The sequence below is a fragment of the Ranitomeya imitator genome, chromosome 9 (genome assembly GCF_032444005.1).
Source record: "Ranitomeya imitator isolate aRanImi1 chromosome 9, aRanImi1.pri, whole genome shotgun sequence".
Taxonomy (NCBI): domain Eukaryota; kingdom Metazoa; phylum Chordata; class Amphibia; order Anura; family Dendrobatidae; genus Ranitomeya; species Ranitomeya imitator.
This window is the reverse complement of record NC_091290.1, coordinates 26,628,378-26,651,605: the sequence shown is the minus strand read 5'-3', so window position 1 is coordinate 26,651,605 and position 23,228 is coordinate 26,628,378. Positions and strand designations below refer to the sequence as shown.

The following is a 23,228-nucleotide window of genomic DNA, read 5'->3' as shown; positions in this document are numbered from 1 at the left end:
GTTATATTCCTGTACATAGGGGCAGTATTATAGTAGTTATATTCTTGTATATACAGTATATGGCAGTATTATAGTAGTTATATTATTATACATAGGGGCAGCATTATAGTAGTTTTATTTTTGTACATAGAGTATTATAGTGGTTATATTTTTGCGCCTTGAATCTGTTCTGGTTTCTATAAAGGTCAGCACAGTACACATACTAATTAAGTGCATTATTCCTGCCCTGTCACTAGTTCGTTGTGATCTATTACATTGGGCTTTTCTCCTTTCCTGTATCAGTTGATAATATCGGTCCCAGGAGCTTTACAGTTTTGTTCCTCTGGTTCATTAGCTGGAACATATCGGAGACCTCCGGTGTCGTACCTCTTTCCTGTTCAGCCGCCTCACTGAGATCCGGGAGCTTCTGTCCTGTGAGGTTCTGACTTCTCATCAGTTTATGTTCCTGAACAGGAAATATAACGGTGATTAATAATTTTGGAAGGGGAGGATTATATATCATAATTTATAGGTTTTCCTTAATCTGAAAAAAACAAACACAACAGTTAGTTAGAGCAGATTAGAACACAGATTGGAATGTAAGTTTGGTGCAAGAAGGAGTCCGCATCCCTCGCTTAATGTGGAGGAATCGGACTCAAACGTAGATGACTGAAGACCTAAAAGGTTTTTTTAACATTTTGTTGACCATGACGTAATGGGGATGAAAGTATTGAGAGTGGGAGTGATGTAAGAGGGAGTGAGTGTTGAATGGTGAAGAAAGGGAAAAATTAGATACCGGTAATTATGATGGATGATAACTAGGGATGGGATTTTGGAAGTTGTGAGTTGAGGTGGAGGCCACTGAGGACAAGCGTAAGATGTTGGAAGGTGAGGATGACATTGTTGGTGGAGGACTTATGATGGACCGTGGATATTATATGGTCAATGGTGAAGGTGATATGGTGGAGAGTGGTGCTAGGGTTTTGGAGCATGGAAACACCAAGTAGGGTGAGTAAGAAATATGTGGCGATACAATGGAGGACAATAGTAATGTGGTGACGGAGGTTGAAGATTGGATAAGTGATGATGAGGATGAAATGTTGGATCATCAAAATAATATAATGGAGGTGAGGATGATACTATGGTGGGTGAAGATAATTTGATGGAAGGTGGGGATTACATGGTCTATATGTGTGGAGGAGAGTGGTGGAGAGATCATGGAGGGTGATGACACCAAGGAGGAAAACGATGGATTGATGGAACGGTATGATGGATGATGACATGATTGTCACGTGGTGGAGGATGATTGGATTAAAGAGGAAGAACTGCGATATGGTGATGAAAGAGGTTTGGACCAATGTGATGAAGTGATGGATGGAGGCTGGAGATGAGGGTCATATGATGTGCAGTAAGGATAAAGAGGTGGATGATAAGTGTTGGAGTTTGTGCAAGTGGATTTTCAGGATCTAGTCCATCGGCCACATTAGTACTAGTAGTCTGGACCCGCTGGTCTGGGAGCCGGAGAACCGACTCCTACCTGAGAGTATCCGCGGCTCTTCGTTGGAAGAACTGACTCACGGATCGGTCTGCGTAATTCTAATGATAAGATGTTGGAAGTATGATGGAGACTAAGGATCACATGATGGAGGATAAAGACTAAGGATCACACACTGGGGGGATACAATTTTGGACAATGATATTTTTGGGAGCTACAATGGAGGTAGTAAGAGTGGGGATAGTACGTGGGGTATGGAGCAGCTGAGGATCATGGATGGATAATCAGATGACAAGAAGAAGAATGACTTAAAGAAAGAAATACAACATAACAATACGGGAAAAGTATATGAGAAGGACTGAGTGACAGTAGAGTAAGCCTCCATTGCTCCATGAAGCTTCTCACACAATAACGCAATGAATTCCTTACATTTTGGGAAGACATAATGGAACGTGTCATGATAACTGTGGTGCTTATCACGTCCCCGTCATGACAATGTCACGGCACGATACAGGTTATTGGCAGCAATCAGGAAAGGAAGTATCCGGGAAGACGGAGGATACTCCGTTGTGAGATACTCGGTCTGCACATGCCTTGAGGCGGACATGCATTAATCAGGCTTTTCCTGTTTACAGGTTGGGTCACATTAGAATGGCCCGGTTTAGTCGCCCGCTTTGTGTGAGAGTAATAAATGTCACTCTGGACAGGGCGGATGTTCTTCCATTATTGAGATTCATTTACCCTCTGGATTTGCATGTCATTTAGGGCTCATTCACACAGTCCGAGTGTTGTCCGTGAAAAAAATTGTCAGCACTCAAACCAATGTTATTCAATGAGGCTGTGTGGATGAATGTTTTTTTTTTTTCACTGACCGAATCTGTGTGTGAAAAAAGAAACTTCAGCATGCACTAGTTTCTTCCATAAATTGGATGACACTCATCCAATCAAGTCCATGGGTGCGCGAAAAAAATCAGATGCCTTACGGAGCCATAGTATAACATCCAATGTTTACAGGTACATTGCAATTCTGTAGGATACTGTAAATGGTCCTGTAAATTATTAAAAACTGCTGGTGTAAAAAAAACTAAAACATATTGCACACGGAGTTTTGTGGATGAAACATTGAACTAATTTTTATACGCTCATAAGAACCTACATTAAGGGTACTTTGACACTGTGTTTAGTGGCTCCGTCAGTGCATATGTCCGACTCCCCCACTTACACAAAACGGAGTTTGGACGTATGCGCCGACGAGGCCATAGACTGTAATGGTGACTTCAGAGCGAACGTGAGCTCTGCCGTGCACTTTTTTCGGGAGTGTACGCCTACTGTTCCAGTATAATGGAAATCAATTCTCTGTGCATCGGGCTTTTACCCGGCTGCCAATCTAACGAAGGAGAGCTGCAGTTTAAAGCATGGGGGAAGGACAGTTCAACAGCCTAAGTCTGAAGAACCGTAGAGATCAGGCAGAATCCCACCACTGCTACCACTTTTGCAGGAAGGCATAAGGGAGATCAGGCAGAATCCCACCACTGCTACCACTTTTGTAGTCAGGCATAAGAGAGATCATGAAGAATCCCACCTCTGCCACATGTGAGGAACCCGCACTTTGCCACCCGCCGGACGTCACTATTGCGTTAGATGGATCACATAATGCGGTCTCCCCACTATCATCAACGTGACATTCCGCACCCCCTGGAGACATGTATGGTCAGTCTGATACAGTTTTACACAGACACCCCCTGTCCACAAGGGCCCAGAGAGGCAAAGGGAGTAAGAGAATGTGGCTCATGCAGTAACTGACATGGCATCACACTCGCTCACGACCCTGACAGGCTGAGAGGTCCCTTTCACTAGCACCAGTGAAAACAGAGCACTGCCAGCCCGATAGGACTGCCACCAGTTCCTTGTTAAATATAAGCCCGGTCTGTTTACGGGATTATATCGGGCCAGAAACCAGCCCCAGTAGCACGAAAAGTTAAATCGAGAAACGGACATGTGAATTCATGGATAGAGATAAAAGAGCAACCCAAGGTTAAATTATATGTTTAATCACCTTATGGGCACAGAAGACTACCGTATACACAGTGGTTATACATATGCAGAGAAAAAACAATAGGTCATGCTTTACATGGGCATTTAACCCCTTTGAGTCACTCCCCTCCTGCTCTCCTGAACCTAAATCCCCTCCCCTTGCTTCTAGAAGCTAAAAACTCCACAACCTAAGATGTCTCATAATGTCTTAATGGAAAGTCCTAGGGAGGCGGTTTTGGTGCAATCTGATCCGGCCGGGCCCCTGCTATGTGTTAAAACCAAATACAGCTTTGCTATCTGGTTTTTACTATTTGTTATAGGTATCTCCATACCCCTGGGTGCTAGAACGAGATGATACCCAGGCAGGCGTTTGCCATGTTCTGGGGATCTTGGAAATATACACAATGTATGGCTAGAATGTATAGTATCTTCATAACTCCTTATGGAATTATGTTTCTGGAATGTTCTAGAAAGTGTCTGCAACTTCAGCAGGACTCTATATGGCAAGCAGACCTTTGTCGTGCTTTGAGCACTCCAAGGTGTGAGATCTGTTACTCACAGCCTCTGAAGCTTCGTCCCCCCTGCTGAGCTTGGTGGCAGCTTTTTCCTTGAGGCTTTGAGAATATGAGCTTCTTATCATTGCTGGACAAAGGAAAGACTTTTATAATCCCAGGCCAAATAAAATACAAATGATTGGCATGAAATTATATCTCCAATATTCTTCACACGGAGCAACTAAGGTGAGCAAGCATAGCCATAACCTAATGTCCATAGCAGGTAATCCAGAGGGAGTGACTGCCAAAATAGAAAAGTCTGTGCTGTCTGTTATCTATTCTGGGACAGTCAGCGTAATTCACCTCTAGGATTGAAAAACCCTGTCCTAAAACATCATACAGTTGACAGTTTGCTACACTGTATCAGTGCAGGTAATGCTCTGTGACATAACACATAAACATCACAATTTTTCTCATTACCTGATATTTTGCTACAATGTATCAGTCAGTGCAGGTAAAATGGAGGCTACTGGTTAAATGTAGGAGTGGGGTAAAAAAAATCTGTATTACGCCACAATCAGCACTTTACATCAGTATTTGTAAGCCAAAACCAGGAGTGGGTGATCAATACAGAAGTGGCGATGTGTTTCTATTATTCGTTTTCTCTAATTGTCCAACTTTTGGTTTTGGCTTACAAATACTGATGTAAAATACTGACCAAATACTGCGTGTGTGAATATGGCCTCACTGTAACCTGTCATATATCACCATCTACAATCCGGAACCCATCATCCATATGAGAGGAGCACCCTCTAGTGGTCACCACAGTAATTATCCACGGCTCACAGCTGCAGCTGCATACAGCCGATTTCTGCTTTTCTTCGGCTTTTAGGAGTTTTCTGGTTTTAGGTAAGTCTTATTATTAGGAATATTTTCCTGTAGGCTATGTGCAGTTTTCGGAGCAGAAATTAAGCAAATTTGATTTTTTGAAGAGTTCCCACTCAGTTTCTGCTCCAAAGCCACCTTAACAAAATCTGTGCTGTGTGCACATAACCTTAAAGGACTTGTGCAAAGTATGGAAGTTATCCCCTATGCATAGTATGGGGGGAAAACTCCCTGATCACTGAGGCTCCAGTAGCTGGGAATCCCACTGATCTTGAGAACAGAGCTCTGCAGAGTCCAGTGTGAATGGAGCCGAGATTCAGGATGCACTCTGTGCTTTATTCTCTATGAGACTGCCGGGTACATCTGAGCGCTGTATTTGGTCATCTTCAGCAGTCCCATAAGGCTAGTCTTACACGTCCAGATAATTCCGGTACCGGAAAAATCGGTACCGCAATTATCCGTGTCCGTGTGCTTACCGTGAACATCAGTGTGGCACACGTGTGGCAGCCGTGTGCCACCTGTGTGCCAACTGGGTACCACACGGACCGTGCAGGAGACAGCGCTACAAGTAAGCGCTGTCCCCTGCAACTGGTGCTGAAGCCGCCATTCATATCTTCTCTCCAGCAGCGTTCGCTAGAGAGAAGATATGAAAAATCCTTTTTTTTGTATTTTTCGTGTTTAAAATAAAGATCCCTGTCCCCACCCCCCTCCCACCCCCTGTGCGCCCGCCCGCTGTTACTAAAATACTCACCTGGCTCCCTCGAAGCGTCCTCTCCATGCCGCACCTTCTCCTGTATGAGCGGTCACATGGTGCCGCCCATTACAGTCATGAATATGTGGCTCCACCCATATGGGAGGTGGAGCCGCATATTCATGACTGTAATCGGCGGTACCACGTGACTGCTCATACAGGAGAAGCTGGCGCTGAGAGGACGCTGCGAGGGAGCCGGGTGAGTATTTTATTAACAGCGGATGGGCGCACAGGAGGTGGGAGGGGGGTGGGGACAGGGATCTTTATTTTAAACATGAAAAAAAAAAAAGGATTTTTCATATCTTCTCTCTAGCGAACGCTGCTGGAGAGAAGATATGAATGGCGGCTTCAGCACCACGTGGGGGGGACAGCGCTTACTGTAGCGCTGTCTCCTGCAGAGCACACGGACTGCACATGGACGCTGTCCGTGTGCAGTACGTGTTTTACATGGACCCATTGACTTTAATGGGTCCGTGTAATCCGTGCGCTTCCACGAACACTGACATGTCTCCGTGCTTTGCACACGGACATACGGTCCATGAAAACACGCTGACATGTGCAGAGACACATTGATTTTAATATGTCTATGTGAGTCAGTGTCTCCGGTACGTGAGGAAACTGTCACCTCACGTACCGGAGACACTGACATGTGAAACCGGCCTAAAGAACAATGGAGCAGAGGTTGGGCATACCGAAGATCTGCCCGTTCATAATGCTCCCAGCGGTTGGATCTCAGTGATCAGGATGTTATCGCCGCTCCCAAGGATAGGAGATTATTTCCAAACCTGCTACAACCCTCTCACTTTTCTGCAAATTCTCTGTGTAATAAAAAGTTCTACAATTCCCCAATTTATTTTCCGCTTCGATTTTTCATGGGTTTTTAAGATTTCTGCTGATCTAGTGATAACCTCACTTGTGTCAATTGGACACGTGGAGGCCTCTGACTATCAACGTTTCCATTCACTGACAGCAAGCAACGATCTTGAAAACGGCGAAGAATTAAAAATCTGGAGCAAAAAGAAAAAGGACGCAAAATGTTTGCACAGTTTGTAGTTGCGCAAAACTTATGCGACTTTTCCCATTTTTCCGTCAGTTGTACCAACTTTTCGAGGTTAGCTTGAGGGCGTGATATCGATCGATTCATTGTAATTTGGACCGCAAAAGTCTTGTAAAATGAAAGACAAGACAATAAGTGACTTAAAAAACAAACCTGTAAATGATGGATCTTGGTCAAAGACTATTGAAAAGTTACAGAACTTTCATCATGCGATGATGGGGCTTAGGATGGGGATCCCTTTAAGGCGAGTATTGACCCCTTATGAGCACATATGGTGGTCACTTACCTCCCTTAGTTTGGTCAGCTTCTGGAGTCGAACAGGTTGAATATGAAAATCCTTCAGCCCGGAGAACTTGGACAGTTTATCGTTACACTTATCATAACTGGAAACGAGGTCTTTTTCGGGTGACTCTAAACTGGATTTAGTTCTCTGTTCTGGTTCGACGCTGTCCCAGGAGAGGGCCCTCAGGAGCGGCGGCCTGTTCCCGGCCGTCACATGTTCCAACCGGGATACAAACTTGGAGTCAACAGGGACTTGAGGTGACCCCGAGAATTGGAAAGCCACACTAGAAGCAGCCAGTCCCTCCGAGGGGCCTCCTCGAGGCGGGTCACCCGGCTTCTTCAGGATGGATTTCTGGAGCTCCTGCTCAGGACCAATTCTGGTCTTTATAATAGAAGGTTTAGAGATATCAGGGGCCGGGGATTTATATGTACCGCTCACGTGTTTCAGGGGGTCAAAGTTTTCCTTCTGTTCATAAAGGGTCTCCTTAGAAGCAGCTGTAAGACTTTGAGGACGCGGGGTGAGCCGGCCCTGGGAAATCTTCCTTTGGTCGTTCTGCTTCCGATTCGTCAATCCCTTTGTTGCATTCTAGAACAATGGAAATTATTAATATGGTATTTAGGACTGGAGATGAGATGGCGCTCATGGAGAATCTCTGTACAGGGCAGTAGAAAAGCTCTAATGCAATGTTATATCTTGTAATGACTGGATCCTTAATGTTATCACTTGCCATCATTTGTTTGTTTTTTTTTCCTGAATCCGGAGCTGTCTTTCTTTTGCTCCTGCGCCTCTCCGTTCCATAGATATGGCCCTTCCTTTGCTGTATATAAATCTAGCTCTTTATCCAACTGGGTGTGGTCTTTATAAAGACGCCCACAGAAAATTGTTGATAACCAGTCCCACTTGGTTAACAAGACTAGATTTACGTAAAGGGAAGAAGGGAGACATATCTCAGGAATGGAGAGGCGCAGGAACAAAAGAAAAACAGCGCCGGATTCAGGAGAACGGCGGCTTTTATGCAAAGTAAAAATAACATTTATTGCAAGTGACAGGTCCTCTTTAAACGGGTATCACGCTTAGTCGGTTGCGTCTTTAAATAAGTATCAGGGGTGTAAACAATTCTCTGTGAGCCAAATACAGCAGCACACATCTCTCATCTGTCCTGGACTCATCCCCATTCATACAATTAAGGCTACTTTCACACTAGCATCGGATTCGGCCCGTCGCATTGCGTCGGGCTGAGATTCCGACGCTAGCGTTTGATGCGCCGCACAACGGGGGCAGCGGATGCATTTTTCCTGCGCATCCGCTGCCCCATTGTGAGGTGCGGGGAGGTGGGGGTGCAGTTCCGGCCGCGCATGCGCGGTCGGAAAAAGCGGTCCGTCGGCAGCAAAAAACTTTACATTTAGCGTTTTTTGCTCCCAGCGGTCTGCCACAACACGGCGCAACCGTCACACGACGGTTGCGACGTGTGTCAATACGTCGCAATGCGTCGGTAATGTTACTCTATGGGGCAAAAACGCATCCTGCAAACAACTTTGCAGGATGCGTTTTTTCCCCTAAACGACGCATTGCGAAGTATTCAAAAAAACGCCAGTGTGAAAGTAGCCTAACCAGCCCCTCAGCTGTGGGACTAGTCCAGGATGGGTTTTCTGCAAAATTTTATTAACAGCAACCAAAAATCTTGAGAACAGTAAGAAGATGAGACAAAAGGGGTGAATTTCTAAACACTGGGGCATCAATGGTTGGCAGGTGTCACGTCGCCTTATGTTCTGCTTCGTTACACATTTTCTGAGAAATAGAAAAGTATAGAAGCGAATTCTGCAGGAGCCACTTGAGGTTCGCCACTTGTTCCATTATTCCTCCTCCATCTAAATGTCCCCTTCAGCAGGGTCATGTCCCAAGCACGGTCCTGTGACTATACCACCGCTTTACAGTAAGCCGCAGATCACACCCCCAGCTGTGGAGGGCGCTCTTCCGTGTCCATTATAAGTCATAAAGACTTGGAACATACAATAATCTTTTTTTAACCTCAGTACTTGTGCCGTCTTACCTGTAGCAATGTTGCAGCTTCAGGGAAGACACTGGGATACGGATCAGGTCCTGTACACAGAAACAATAATGATAATTTTATTTCTATAGCGCCAACATATTCTGCAGCACTTTACATTTTAATAGGGACTGCCAAAAATTCTGTGCTCTAAGGGTATGTGAACACATGAGTCTTTCACCCTCCGGCGTATCCGCATCGTTTTTGATATAGGAAGACACTTCGGGAAAAACGGTGGCGGTGTTTTTCCTGACGTGTCAGTTTTTTAGTTTTGGAAGAACGAACCAGCCATTTCCTTTAGCCGCTTAAAAGCTTTCGAAGCCTGAAGAGGCTAAAAGAAGTGATAAAAGATGAAACGGGCGCAAGGCAAGGCGTTTTTATATTGCTGTATAAATGTTCTTTTTGCAGGTTTTTTAGTTCTCTTTTATTTGGGTTCCAGGCGGAATCCGCCCAAAAAATATGCACATGCCCTAAAGGTCAGTGGCCATCTTAACCCTCTCCGGTGATATTTTTTTTTCCCCTTTGAAAGTCAACTTTAGCACAACAATGGCGTTCATGAGATCACCCTCCTCTTTGGTCACCTCCATGTTGGCTACCGGAGGAGGTGGATTTATTTCAGCCACTGTCGGCGTGTGTTGGGACCATGTCTTCACGCTCAGGGCTCCTTCTTTTCCACATTGCTGAGCGTTCCTTCTGTCTGACCGCTCCGGATACCTAATATAGTCACAATGAAGCGGATGATTCCCAGCGCGACACTAAATGCTGAAATGTGAAACAAGAGAAAGAGGAAAAAAAATCCCGCGTGTCTGGCAACGTGCTCCAAAATAAGTGGAATTCGGAGAGAACAATGTTTCCTCATTTATGTGAACTATTATTAGTCTGTCCTTTATGGAGATTTAAGTGGGATGGTGGGGGTGAAATTAGCAGATAAGTCACATCACTAAGTAACGGGGTAAACAGAGCGATTACAGATCAAGGAGAAGACGTCGTCAGGACCCCAGAGATGACCGCCATTCATATGGAACATCACACATACTGGAGATAGGGAAGAGACAGGGGTGGAATACAATCGGCTCTCATGGTCCGTGTCTTAAAAGGATGGCCCTTTTGCAGAATTGGGAGGATTATGCCCACCCGGTACCCTTTTGCTGAATTGACCCATATCTGCGTTCTTAGGATGCAGATACTATGGAAGATAGGGAAGCAACATGTAATGCAGTTGTTGCAATGGCATCTTCACGACAATGTGAGAGCGTTAGCCGGTGAGTATTCCTTACTAGGGGTGCAACATGATGCATAGATTACTCGGGGGGCATAGTGTATGAGGCACAATCAGTATAATTCTTGCAAAAGCAAGAAGTCATCTTGACGGCAAACTTTGCAGACCAGACTCGAGGTCAGGAGAACTTTCTTCTATGACAGTACCATTTAAAACTGTGCAAAGAAAAGGTCTTAGCATTTACAGTGCCACCAATAATCATGCCAGCCGGTCACGGCACCCAGAACCGTTCATGCCATCCATAGTAACCCATAGCATTGCTTTACAGAACCGGGTAAACCAGTCAGGGGCATCATAAGAACTCTTGGGGTCCCATAGCAAAGTCAAGAATGGGTCCCTGCCTTGTATATGGTAATGTGAAGTATTGCAAAAATAGCAAATCTAATTCAACTTGGGCAGCAACCAAAGGCTGTAAGGTGTCCTGTATGAGATCAGCCGATCTCAGGAGAGCCCATGTAGTAGGGTGGCACAGCCGGTGGCTACCGTTCTAGTTCCTGTGCCAATCCAAAGCCACTGACTATAGGACCACAGACTTTAGCCTTGATATTTCCCAAGAATTGATGAGCATTTGATGGCTTTTTGTACCTGGTGCTGCCGGAAAGGTGAAGGAGTTGCTCCGAGATGACACTGGAGACACTTTGGGGCTCGGTGATGGGGATGAGACTGGCGAGGAAAAAATAAGAGAAAGTCTTGTTATAGTGGCATTGTCCAAGTATAAAATATATTGTAATGACAGATAACATTTTACTGTACCAGGAGGAGGTTTTAGGTACAGAAACAAACCCTTACTACACCAAGCACCTGTGGGCGAGTCAGAGAGGCTGCATCTCGAGCGTCGGCCCCGTCGGGTTAGGAATTTTTCACTGACTTTTTTGGCTTCTTCCAATAACTGCAGGTTTTTCCTCTTGTCCTCCTCTGATATCCTAAGGTCGGGTAGACTCCCATGGACCAGGTCGATCACATGGCCATTGTTATCTGAAGGAGAAAAGTGTGAGCTGCCGGAGCAGAATGTAGTGCTACCATATGTTTACAGGGACAGAAAACGGAACATGTCAAGATATCTCCTCCAAGCTCTGCCTATGATGGGCCACGCTGGGCATTTTTTTGTTTGTTGCATATTTAAAGAGCGGCGTCCGTCAGTTGGAGTAAGGAAAAATAATGTATCGATAATGGCTTCTTCTGTATCTTTTGTAACTTTCTTTCTTTTGCTCATGATTTATGCTATTTTCTTAAATAGACTCCCCCGGAAGAAGGCACACGCAGCCGAAACGCGCGTAGGGGCTCTGGCGCCATCAGACCTAAGGTAATCTAACGTTTTTTACTAATGCTTTTACATGCCATTTATGTTACATCCCAAGCATGGGACACAGGATTGTAACGCCATTGGGCGTAATAGATTGCTGAATGCACGGGAGATTTAAACCTTGTGGCAGTGAAGTGAGTAACTATTAATGTGCCTTAGGTCTATGGTGACTATTTACTGGTATTTATCACCATCATTATTGTCTCTTTCTTTGTTTTGTTATGTTTTATGCTAATAAAATTTGTTACTATATTATACCTTGAGGTTGACTCGTGCAAGTTTTTATAGGTTTATAGTTCGTTTGTTGTACGGTACCGGTAGGATTTCATTATCCTTGGATGGTCACAGGGTGTAAATTGTATTTACCCTGTGTGGTGTTTGTCAGTAATTGGTGAACTGTATAGATAGATAGATAGATAGATAGATAGATAGATAGATAGATAGATAGATAGATAGATAATAGATAGATAATAGATAGATAGATAGATAGATAGATAGATAGATAGATATTTCAAGACAAGATTATTAGAAAAGGAGCAGTTGGTGCTGATGGCGGATTTCGGTGGCTCACATTTTAGCCTGATATGTAGAGGTTTCTTTTTTCCAGAATTTTTTAATTTTTTGCATTACATAAACATGCACTAAAAGTCACTTTTCAGTGATTACTGTATTGTTGTTAAATGCATTTTAGGATACTATTGATAAATCCATGTTCCACGGCATCGAGAACTTCTGCTCTTGTCACAATGCAAAATGTTGAAAATCTATTTTGACAATGCTATGTCACAGGGACCACCCTATCCCCAAGCGGACGCCTTGGGTGGACCACCCACAATTACAGATAAGAAACACTTGACCCTTGGCAAGAATTGTATCCAAGGAAGAATGACCTCTATAGGGCTTTGTACACAGGACGCTCTCCGCTTCCCTCCGCTCTGCGGCGTCCACACACACACACGATGCTCCTGGCACTTCAGCCGTTGTCACACTGTGATGTTTTGGAGACTGTTCTGGTAAACATTGTGAAGTGTTCCTCTCCTGCCGCGGGTGGCATGTCTTGGCAGTCTATGCACATATTTTTAAGTATTTACCATCGGGATGGAAACCCACCCTTGAAGCGTCTGCCAAGATGTAATGACCACACGTATGCCCGGCCACCCATTATCACTAAGACATCATTAATTGATGGGTGAGGGGGAAAATCAAAGTTTAGGGTCGAGATGGTAAGAATGTTTTTAAGTACCAATTTCCGTTTTCCTAAGACATGTTATCTCCTCTTATCCCTCAGAAGATCACTAAGGTAAAAAGACCATCATAATCCCCCGACAGAGTCGTGGGCGATCTTACCGACAGATATCAAGGAGTTTGCGGAAGAGATGGATGATCTGGCCTGGCGACTGGATCTAAAGGACGGACTGTGAGGTCTGCGGGAGAAATTCCAAAGATCTGACCATGTAATGCAATATATGTAAATGATAATTAATAAAATATGTAAAAAAAAAAAAGATACATTAATTAGAAAAAACTTAACCATTGTCTTGAGATATGATCAGAACGGTAACAGCTGCTTACCGGATTCTTTCAAGACAGTTTTCCTCTATAGAATTTCCTGGTTCTGGTAGAATTATAGATGGTGGGATGAAGGCTCTGCCGTCAGACGCTGCATCCTGAGAAGAAGCACACCATGCAATATATAACTTATAGAATGACAGCTAAAAGGCTATCAACGATTAACTGCTTGATATATATATATTGTGAGGGGAATCATATACGAGGGTCATTATGTGTCCCCCAGGATGTGCATAGAAGCATACTGAACCCGCTATTGTGCTTTGTAACTACAGCCACAGCTGTGATTACAATGCAAAAGAAAAGAGAAATTGGATTTGGTCAAACTATTTGACCAAGTCAGAATTAAGAAGACTTGACTTGACTTTTATTTTTGGAAAGATCTACAGGAAGGTAATGGGGCGGTTCTCTCCCTCCATTCTTGGTTTTGGGAATGGCCCATGTCCACAATTCTCATTTAAACTTTCAGTTAAGGTTTGGGTGTGTCAGTGTTTGGATTGCATGAAGCAGAGCAGGAGGCTCTGTGCAGGATAAGGGCTGTATGAGCCTGAACACAGGCCACAGAAGGCAGAGCTGTTGACGCACCCACGAGTGACACAGCGGTGCAGTCGCCCAAGGCAACAGATGTGATAAGAACTGTTATGGACTATTCGGCTGCGAACCAGATGATAAAGTTTGAGTTATTTTTGTAAGTTCCCAAAATAAATACTTGTAAATTGGAATAACCTGGGTCACTGCCTCTTTAACACGCTGTTGTGAAAGTCTCTGCATTACAATATACAGTACAGACCAAAAGTTTGGACACACCTTCTCATTTAAAGATTTTTCTGAATTTTCATGACTATGAAAATTGTACATTCACACTGAAGGCATCAAAACTATGAATTAACGCATGTGGAATTATATACTTAACTAAAAAGTGTGAAACAACTGAAAATATATCTTATATTCTAGGTTCTTTCTTCAAAGTAGCCACCTTTTGCTTTGATGACTGCTTTGCACACTCTTGGCATTCTCTTGATGAGCTTCAAGAGGTAGTCACTGGGAATGATCTTCCAACAATATTGAAGGAGTTCCCAGAGATGCTTAGCACTTGTTGGTTCTTTTGCCTTCACTCTGCGGTCCAGCTCACTCCAAACCATCTCGATTGGGTTCAGGTCTGGTGACTGTGGAGGCCAGGTCATCTGGCGTAGCACCCCATCACTCTCCTTCTTGGTCAAATAGCCCTTACACAGCCTGGAGGTGTGTTTGGGATCATTGTCCTGTTGAAAAATAAATGATGGTCCAACTAAACGCAAACCGGATGGAAAAGCATGCCGCTGCAAGATGCTGTGGTGGCCATGCTGGTTCAGTATGCCTTCAATTTTGAATAAATCCCCAACAGTGTAACCAGCAAAGCACCCCCACACCATCACACCTCCTCCTCCATGCTTCAGGGTGGGAACCAGGCATGTAGAGTCCATCCGTTCACCTTTTCTGCGTCGCACAAAGACACGGTGGTTAGAACCAAAGATCTCAAATTTGGACTCATCAGACCAATGCACAGATTTCCACTGGTCTAATGTCCGTTCCTTGTGTTCTTTAGCCCAAACAAGTCTCTTCTGCTTGTTGCCTGTCCTTAGCAGTGGTTTCCCAGCAACTATTTTACCATGAAGGCCTGCTGCACAAAGTCTCCTCTTAACAGTCGTTGTAGAGATGTGTCTGCTGCTAGAACTCTGTGTGGCATTGACCTGGTCTCTAATCTGAGCTGCTGTTAACCTGAGATTTCTGAGGCTGGTGACTCGGATAAACTTATCCTCAGAAGCAGAGGTGACTCTTGGTCTTCCTTTCCTGGGGCGGTCCTCATGTGAGACAGTTTCTTTGTAGCGCTTGATGGTTTTTGCCACTGCACTTGGGGACACTTTCAAAGTTTGCCCAATTTTATGGACTGACTGACCTTCATTTCTTAAAGTAATGATGGCCACTCGTTTTTCTTTACTTAGCTGCTTCTTTCTTGCCATAATACAAATTCTAACAGTCTATTCAGTAGGACTATCAGCTGTGTATCCACCAGACTTCTGCACAACACAACTGATGGTCCCAACCCCATTTATAAGGCAAGAAATCCCACTTATTAAACCTGACAGGGCACACCTGTGAAGTGAAAACCATTCCCGGTGACTACCTCTTGAAGCTCATCAAGAGAATGCCAAGAGTGTGCAAAGCAGTCATCAAAGCAAAAGGTGGCTACTTTGAAGAACCTAGAATATAAGACATATTTTCAGTTGTTTCACACTTTTTTGTTACGTATAGAATTCCACATGTGTTAATTCATAGTTTTGATGCCTTCAGTGTGAATGTACAATTTTCATAGACATGAAAATACAGAAAAATCTTTAAATGAGAAGGTGTGTCCAAACTTTTGGTCTGTACTGTATATACACTGCATAGTACCACTTCTCCTGTTCTTCACGATGGGAGAGGTAGTAGAGATTGCCTGTATTCTCGGTGCTGTATACGGGGGGAATGTAGCGGATGTTTTGTTCTATGAAGCAGATAACGGGATTCTTGCCAGCATATCGTTGCCATTACTGTGAACATGTCACTGGATTTAGCCGCTGCTTATAAAACATTTTGAAACCGTTTCTGAGAATTTCAGCTTAGTTCTATTATTAGCTTCAGAATTTCTACAAAAAAAAACCACTTTAAATCTCCCAAGGGAACAAGCTGCTGAAAATATTATGAAGATAGAACAATTTATCACAGCAGCCGGCAGCGGAGAATCCTTACATCAGACTTTATACTGTCATCGGCCCAAAGTTTTCAGACTGACACAAATTCTGATTTTCACAAACTTTGCTGCTTTTTTTTGCTCTTTGATTGTTTAGTCGGATGTTTCTCTGGTTACTGAAGTACTAAACAGGCTACATCAATGGTGTGTCCACCCCTAAGTGGTTAGATATAGGTGGTGTTGCCATTCTAGCCCTGGGTCTTCTGTGGCTGGGCTTCAGAGGAGAAAATTAATTTTGCGATACTGCAGTGTTGCAGTGGATTGTACTGTACAAGCGAAAAAGCTATTGCAGGTTCAAGTCTAGGAGAACTGATAAAAAATGAGAAAAAAACCTGTTAAAAATCTTCTTTTAAAAATCAGATACATAAATGTTCAAATCATCCCCCTTTTCCTTAGTAATTTTTTTTACTCTTTTTAATACAGTATTACTTTTTTTTAATTATGGTAAACCTAAAAAAAAGAAAGTTTAGTATCTCTGTTACGTGTTACAGAACCACTCAGCACTCAGAATATGTTGTGCAGTTACAGTATATGCATGTATAATAGGTTCCATGTGAGATGCATCAGCCCACAGGTTGCGCCCCCGGGCAGAGGGGACAAGATATCCCCCTTCTGTCCTCCCCCCACCTTTGTAATTCCGACAGTAAATATCGGCAGGCTTTGGCCACCTGCGGCTATTGAAATGTATGTCTGGCCTGCCGCTTTTCTATTGGCCTGCCCTGTGTATCTGTGTGATATATTCTGTGTCCTGTGAATAAAGTGTTGTCAGACTGAAAATACGTGGAGAAGCAGTGATATTTTATATGCTCCCAGGTAACCAAGGAATTCCAGCCAGAGTCCTTCATTCAGACTCCAGCCAAAGCAGAGTGGACCTCCTGAAACACGGGGTGGTACTGAAAGAGGTACCCCAGCTTGGTAGACCCCGTTACAATCGCTATGTACAAAATGTGAACACATCATATTTACCTCATTGTGAACGTCATAAAAATAATTTCTAACAAATATTGTTTTGTTTTGTTTTTTTCCCAATTCCACCCTGCATCCCATTTTCTATGAACATTATATGGTAAAGTGAAAAGCATTATTTACAATTATAACTCGTCACTCAAAAAACACGTCCACATTCTGCCATGCAGACAGAAAAAAAAAAGTTATGGTTCCCAGAAGGCAACACATTTTTTTTTTTAAATGAAAAAAATTAAGTAGTTTGTTTCGAGTGCTATCTGTAGACCTGATGTAAATTGGGGCCATCTGTTGCCAGATGGGGGTCTTCAGATCTCAGCTTCATGGATCCTAAAGCCCACCATAGACATGAGATGGCTGTTGGCCAATCATTTGGCTGGCGGCTCTCTCATCCAGTTATCCCATACTCAGAAGCGCTTGTTCGAGTGAGTGTTTTGGTGTTCTCTATGAGAAAGCCATCTTGATGACGCTTATCTCCAGGAGAAAGATAGGATCGGTCAGTCTGAAATCGGACATGGTGGATCCTTAAAGGGAACCTGTCACCGGAATTTGGCTGGACCGGTTTTCGGTCATATGGGCGGAGTTTTCGGGTGTTTGATTCACCCTTTCCTTACCCGCTGGCTGCATGCTGGCCGCAATATTGGATTGAAGTTCATTCTATGTCCCCCGTAGTACATGCCTGCGCAAGGCAATCTTGCCTTGCGCACGCGCAGTATGCTTTGCCCAACTGCGGGCAAAGCCGAAAAGCATTAGTGCGCATGCGCCGGCGCACTATGTCCCGGAAGTATTTAACTGTGTTCAGGGACATAGTGCGCCGGCGCATGCGCACTAATGCTTTTCGGCTTTGCCCGCAGTTGGGCAAAGCATACTACGCGCGTGCAAGGCAAGATTGCCTTGCGCAGGCGTGTACTACGGGGGACATAGAATAAACTTCAATCCAATATTGAGGCCAGCATGCAGCCAGCGGGTAAGGAAAGGGTGAATCAAACACCCGAAAACTCTGCCCATATGACCGAAAACCGGTCCCGCCAAATTCCGGTGACAGGTTCCCTTTAACTCCCCCGACAATCAATTGCACAATTTCAAAACCAGTCGACATTAGTCTAATGTGAATGGGGGACTTAAATGTACTATGTAGATATAGGACACTCACCTTCACCGAGGCGGAGGAGGATGGAGGAGGGGAGGAGTGCTGGGTATCTCCAGTTTGCTCCGGCACTCCAGGTAATGTGGGCATCCTGGACGGTGACTGGTGACTTGATAGATCCTGGACTGACCATACACAGACAGTCAGGAATTATCATCTGCCGTGAGCTTAAAAAGAAACACATCATTATGTTATATTCTATGTACTGGGAGATTATACACACATTGTAATCACTACGTAACCGGACATCGTCAACGTTAGGCACTGTTCAGATGTTCAGTTATCATCCGTTTGTAATGGGTCCAGTGGTGTCTCCGATCACCTCTAATGTTCTGGGCACAGCAAAAAATGGAACCATTGTTGGATTATCTCAATGAGAATAACTGTTTAACTCCATATCAGCATGGGTTTATGAGAAATCGCTCCTGTCAAACCAATCTAATCAGTTTTTATGAAGAGGTAAGCTATAGGCTGGACCACGGTGAGTCATTGGACGTGGTATATCTCGATTTTTCCAAAGCGTTTGATACCGTGCCGCACAAGAGGTTGGTACACAAAATGAGAATGCTTGGTCTGGGGGAAAATGTGTGTAAATGGGTTAGTAACTGGCTTAGTGATAGAAAGCAGAGGGTGGTTATAAATGGTATAGTCTCTAACTGGGTCGCTGTGACCAGTGGGGTACCGCAGGGGTCAGTATTGGGACCTGTTCTCTTCAACATATTCATTAATGATCTGGTAGAAGGTTTACACAGTAAAATATCGATATTTGCAGATGATACAAAACTATGTAAAGCAGTTAATACAAGAGAAGATAGTATTCTGCTACAGATGGATCTGGATAAGTTGGAAACTTGGGCTGAAAGGTGGCAGATGAGGTTTAACAATGATAAATGTAAGGTTATACACATGGGAAGAGGGAATCAATATCACCATTACACACTGAACGGGAAACCACTGGGTAAATCTGACAGGGAGAAGGACTTGGGGATCCTAGTTAATGATAAACTTACCTGGAGCAGCCAGTGCCAGGCAGCAGCTGCCAAGGCAAACAGGATCATGGGGTGCATTAAAAGAGGTCTGGATACACATGATGAGAGCATTATACTGCCTCTGTACAAATCCCTAGTTAGACCGCACATGGAGTACTGTGTCCAGTTTTGGGCACCGGTGCTCAGGAAGGATATAATGGAACTAGAGAGAGTACAAAGGAGGGCAACAAAATTAATAAAGGGGATGGGAGAACTACAATACCCAGATAGATTAGCGAAATTAGGATTATTTAGTCTAGAAAAAAGACGACTGAGGGGCGATCTAATAACCATGTATAAGTATATAAGGGGACAATACAAATATCTCGCTGAGGATCTGTTTATACCAAGGAAGGTGACGGGCACAAGGGGGCATTCTTTGCGTCTGGAGAAGAGAAGGTTTTTCCACCAACATAGAAGAGGATTCTTTACTGTTAGGGCAGTGAGAATCTGGAATTGCTTGCCTGAGGAGGTGGTGATGGCGAACTCAGTCGAGGGGTTCAAGAGAGGCCTGGATGTCTTCCTGGAGCAGAACAATATTGTATCATACAATTATTAGGTTCTGTAGAAGGACGTAGATCTGGGGATTTATTATGATGGAATATAGGCTGAACTGGATGGACAAATGTCTTTTTTCGGCCTTACTAACTATGTTACTATGTTACTATGTTACTATGGATGATCCATAGACTTCAATGTTAAAAAAAAATCTGTTTATTTCTGAGGGAGGTTTATTGTCCAGCTAAAAAAAAGTTGTGCCAACAGTGTTATTTGTTTTGGCTAAAAAACGGGTAACAGTTGGAAAGGAGGAGAATAGAAAACGTTTTATGACTTATGTTCCCATTCCAATGAATTTCTCCAAAAGCGGAAATAACTACTGGCCATGTGAACAGAGCCGTAATTGTCTGGGTGCTGTATTGTTCTATTTTATCTGAGCACCACTATGTAGTAATATCCATGTAAAATAAGGCTATAATGTATATTGGAGCTTTTCCCCACATATACTGTAACGTGCCCATAGGCCCCCATTTATTAAGGACCACAATAGTGTCCTCTTTCGGCCTTTATCTGCCGGCATATCGCTTGTTTAATTGCAGAAAAAATTGAAGCAGACTGCGCTTTCCTACATAACAGCCACTGCAAAGCAACGTATAATGTGTGGTAATGGGTCTCTGTGGTGGATGGATGGCTAGGCAACATCCGGTGCATACCTCCTGAGTGTATGTGCCTGACATTGTTATCTGAACTGTATGGTCCTATCTGGTCACTTTGTGTATTGCTATCAGTGCTTTTTCTTTTCTGATTTATCTAAGCACTTGTGGCATGACCTAAGCACCCCATGTGCTATTTATCTGGACCCTATGTCTCTGATTTATATGGGTACTATAGTGTTATCTAAGCAATATATATTTTATGTATCAGTACACTGTATTGCACTACTTACCTAGGTATTGTGTGTACTATACAAGTGCTATCTATACTATTAATTAAGGCACAGTTTGGCATTATCTAAGCACCTCAAATACTGTTGGAGTACAAATAATGTAGGAGATGTTACTTGCAGTCCTATGTAACATTACACATAACAGTGATATTAATGCGGAAGGCGTTACCCACAGTTCTATGTAACAGCTGTGGCAATGCCACTCAATTGGGAGCGATCTGAGGTATCACAGGAACCGTTTCTACTTAAAGTCCGGTTGGTTTATTTCAGTTCTCATATACCAATTTGCAGGAAAACTTTAAATAAAGCCTTTGTCCGGCATAAAGTAAAACATAAATTAAACCGTTCATACAATAGTGCAGGTTTGGCTTAGAGTCCAGATTCTTAGTCCTTTTGCAAAGCCACACAATCCAGGAGGTCTGCACACCTCCATACACAGCACCCTGTGTCAGATAAACAGGACCCATTTTACAATGTGTACCACTCCCAGTGGTGGAGATATGGTGAGAAACCTAACTCTTCTGCTGCTCACAAATAGAGCTGGACCTAAGATGGCTTATAAACCCCTCTCTTAGTACTATGTGTACTTGAGCATTACTTCGGGTTTATATCACAGAGGACATGCACCTCTGTGATACCTATCTCCCATCTACTGTGTCCAGCAGCCACCTTACACAACACAAATAACATTGATAACCCTGAGTACAGATAACGTAGTAAATGTTACCCGCAGTCCCATGAAACACTGATAACTCTTCGAGTACAGATAATATATTATATGTAACATATTTAATTATTATACAAAATAACTTAAATCGGACCTGCCTGACAAAGTGAAATAGACCAAAAACTCCTCAAAAGCTAGACATAATGCCACATTCCAAAGAAATTCTGGAACAAATGAGAAACAAAGTAATTGAGATCTATCAGTCTGGAAAAGGTTCTAAAGCCATTTTTAAAGCTTTGGAAATGGTGAAAACATTTATGCATAATGGCTCTCATTGTTTTTCGCTGGAGTCCCAAAGCTTTCCATGAGTGGCTGGCTGACCAAAAATATCCCAAGGGCGCATCGACAACTCATCCAAGAGGTCACACAAGACCCCACAACAACATGCAAAGAACTGCAGGCCTCACTTGATTCAGTTAAGGTCAGTGCTCATGACTCCACCATAAGGCCGGAGTCACACTAGCGTATAATACGGACGAGTGCTATGCGAGAAAACATCGCATAGCACTCGGACCAATGTTATTTTATGGGGAAGTTCCCATCACCGTTTTTTTCTTCGGGCGTATTCTACGTGCGAGTGAAATCGCAGCATGCTGCGATTTTACGTATATATCGGCCGAGTCTCGCCAATGCAAGTCTATGGTTACGATTAAAAAAAAAAAAATCGGACACCACAAGGACCATCAGTGTAGCTTGCGAGAAATACGCACACATTTTCCTCATTTCAGCCCATCGAGCCATTAAATTCATTGGGGAAAAGCAGTGAGAAAACATCTTGATGATCCTAAGGACTTTTGGGAGAATACTCTGTGGATTGACAAGGCAAAAGTTTAAATTTTTGGAAGGTGTATGACCCATTACATCTGGCATAGATGTAACAAAGCTTTTAAAAAAAGAAACATCATACCAAAAGTAAAACATGGTGGTGGTAGTGTGATGGACTGGGGTTGTTTTACTGCTTCAGGACCTGGAAGACTTGCTGTGGTGAATGGAACCGTGAATTCTGCTGTCTACCAAAAAATCCTGAAAGAGAATGTCCGGCCATCTGTTCGTGAGCTCAAACTGAAGCACACTTGGGTTATGCAGCAGGACAATGATTCAAAACACACCAGCAAGTCCACCTCTGAATGGCTTAAGAAAAACAAAATGAAGACTTTGGAGTTGCCTAGTCAAAGTCTTGACCTTGATCCGATTGAGATGCTGTGGCATGGTGGCATGGCCTTAGAAAGGGAGTGCATGCTCGGAACCCCACCAATGTGGATGAATTACAACAATTCTGCAAAGATGAATGGCCTAAATTTCTCCAGAGCGTTGTAAAAGATTCATTGCCAATTATTGCAAATGCTTGATTGCAGTTGTTCCTGCTAAGGGCGGCTCAACTTTTTCAGGCCGGACCCTGTAGGTTTGGATTTCTTTTTCCCTTAATAATACAGACCTTCATTTATAAACTGCTTTCTGTGATTACTTGTGTTATCTTTGTCTAATATTTACATTTGTTTGGTGATCTGAAACATTTAAGTGTGACAAGCATGCAAAAGAATAGGAGATCAGGAAGGGGGCAAACACTTTTTCACACGCCTGTATGTCACCTGCAGTCCTATGTAACACCGAGAAAAAAACTATGATAACTTCAAATACAAACGATATAGTAGATGTTACCTGTAAATCCTATGTAACACCACAAAAAAACAGTAATACCTTCCTGAGTACAGATAATGTATTATATGTGACCTGCAGTCCTATGTAACACTACAGGTAACGCAGTGATAACTCTCTGAGTACAAATAATGTATTATATGTCAACTGCAGTCCTATGTAACACCGCAGATAACACAGTGATAACTCTCCGAGTACAGATAATGTATTATATGTCACTTACAGTCCTATGTAGCACTACAGATAATGCAGTATTATAATTTATTACATGTCACCTGCAGTCCTATGTAACACCACAGATAACAGTGATAACTCTC

General features: G+C 43.4%; 1 protein-coding gene across 1 annotated transcript in view; it reads right to left on the bottom strand.

Moving 5' to 3' along the window:
- The window catches only part of IRAG1 (inositol 1,4,5-triphosphate receptor associated 1), a 118,525-nt gene that overhangs the window by 24,957 nt on the left and 70,340 nt on the right, over positions 1-23,228 (bottom strand). The window contains exons 2-9 of the mRNA XM_069740546.1: positions 18,063-18,223; positions 13,180-13,274; positions 12,955-13,031; positions 11,106-11,279; positions 10,890-10,967; positions 9,029-9,078; positions 6,982-7,563; positions 367-445 (exon numbers count right to left, since the gene is read on the bottom strand). Of these exons, the coding sequence (XP_069596647.1) occupies positions 367-445; positions 6,982-7,563; positions 9,029-9,078; positions 10,890-10,967; positions 11,106-11,279; positions 12,955-13,031; positions 13,180-13,274; positions 18,063-18,146 (1,219 nt within the window). The 5' untranslated portion in view covers positions 18,147-18,223. The remainder of the gene's footprint in view (positions 1-366; positions 446-6,981; positions 7,564-9,028; positions 9,079-10,889; positions 10,968-11,105; positions 11,280-12,954; positions 13,032-13,179; positions 13,275-18,062; positions 18,224-23,228) is intronic.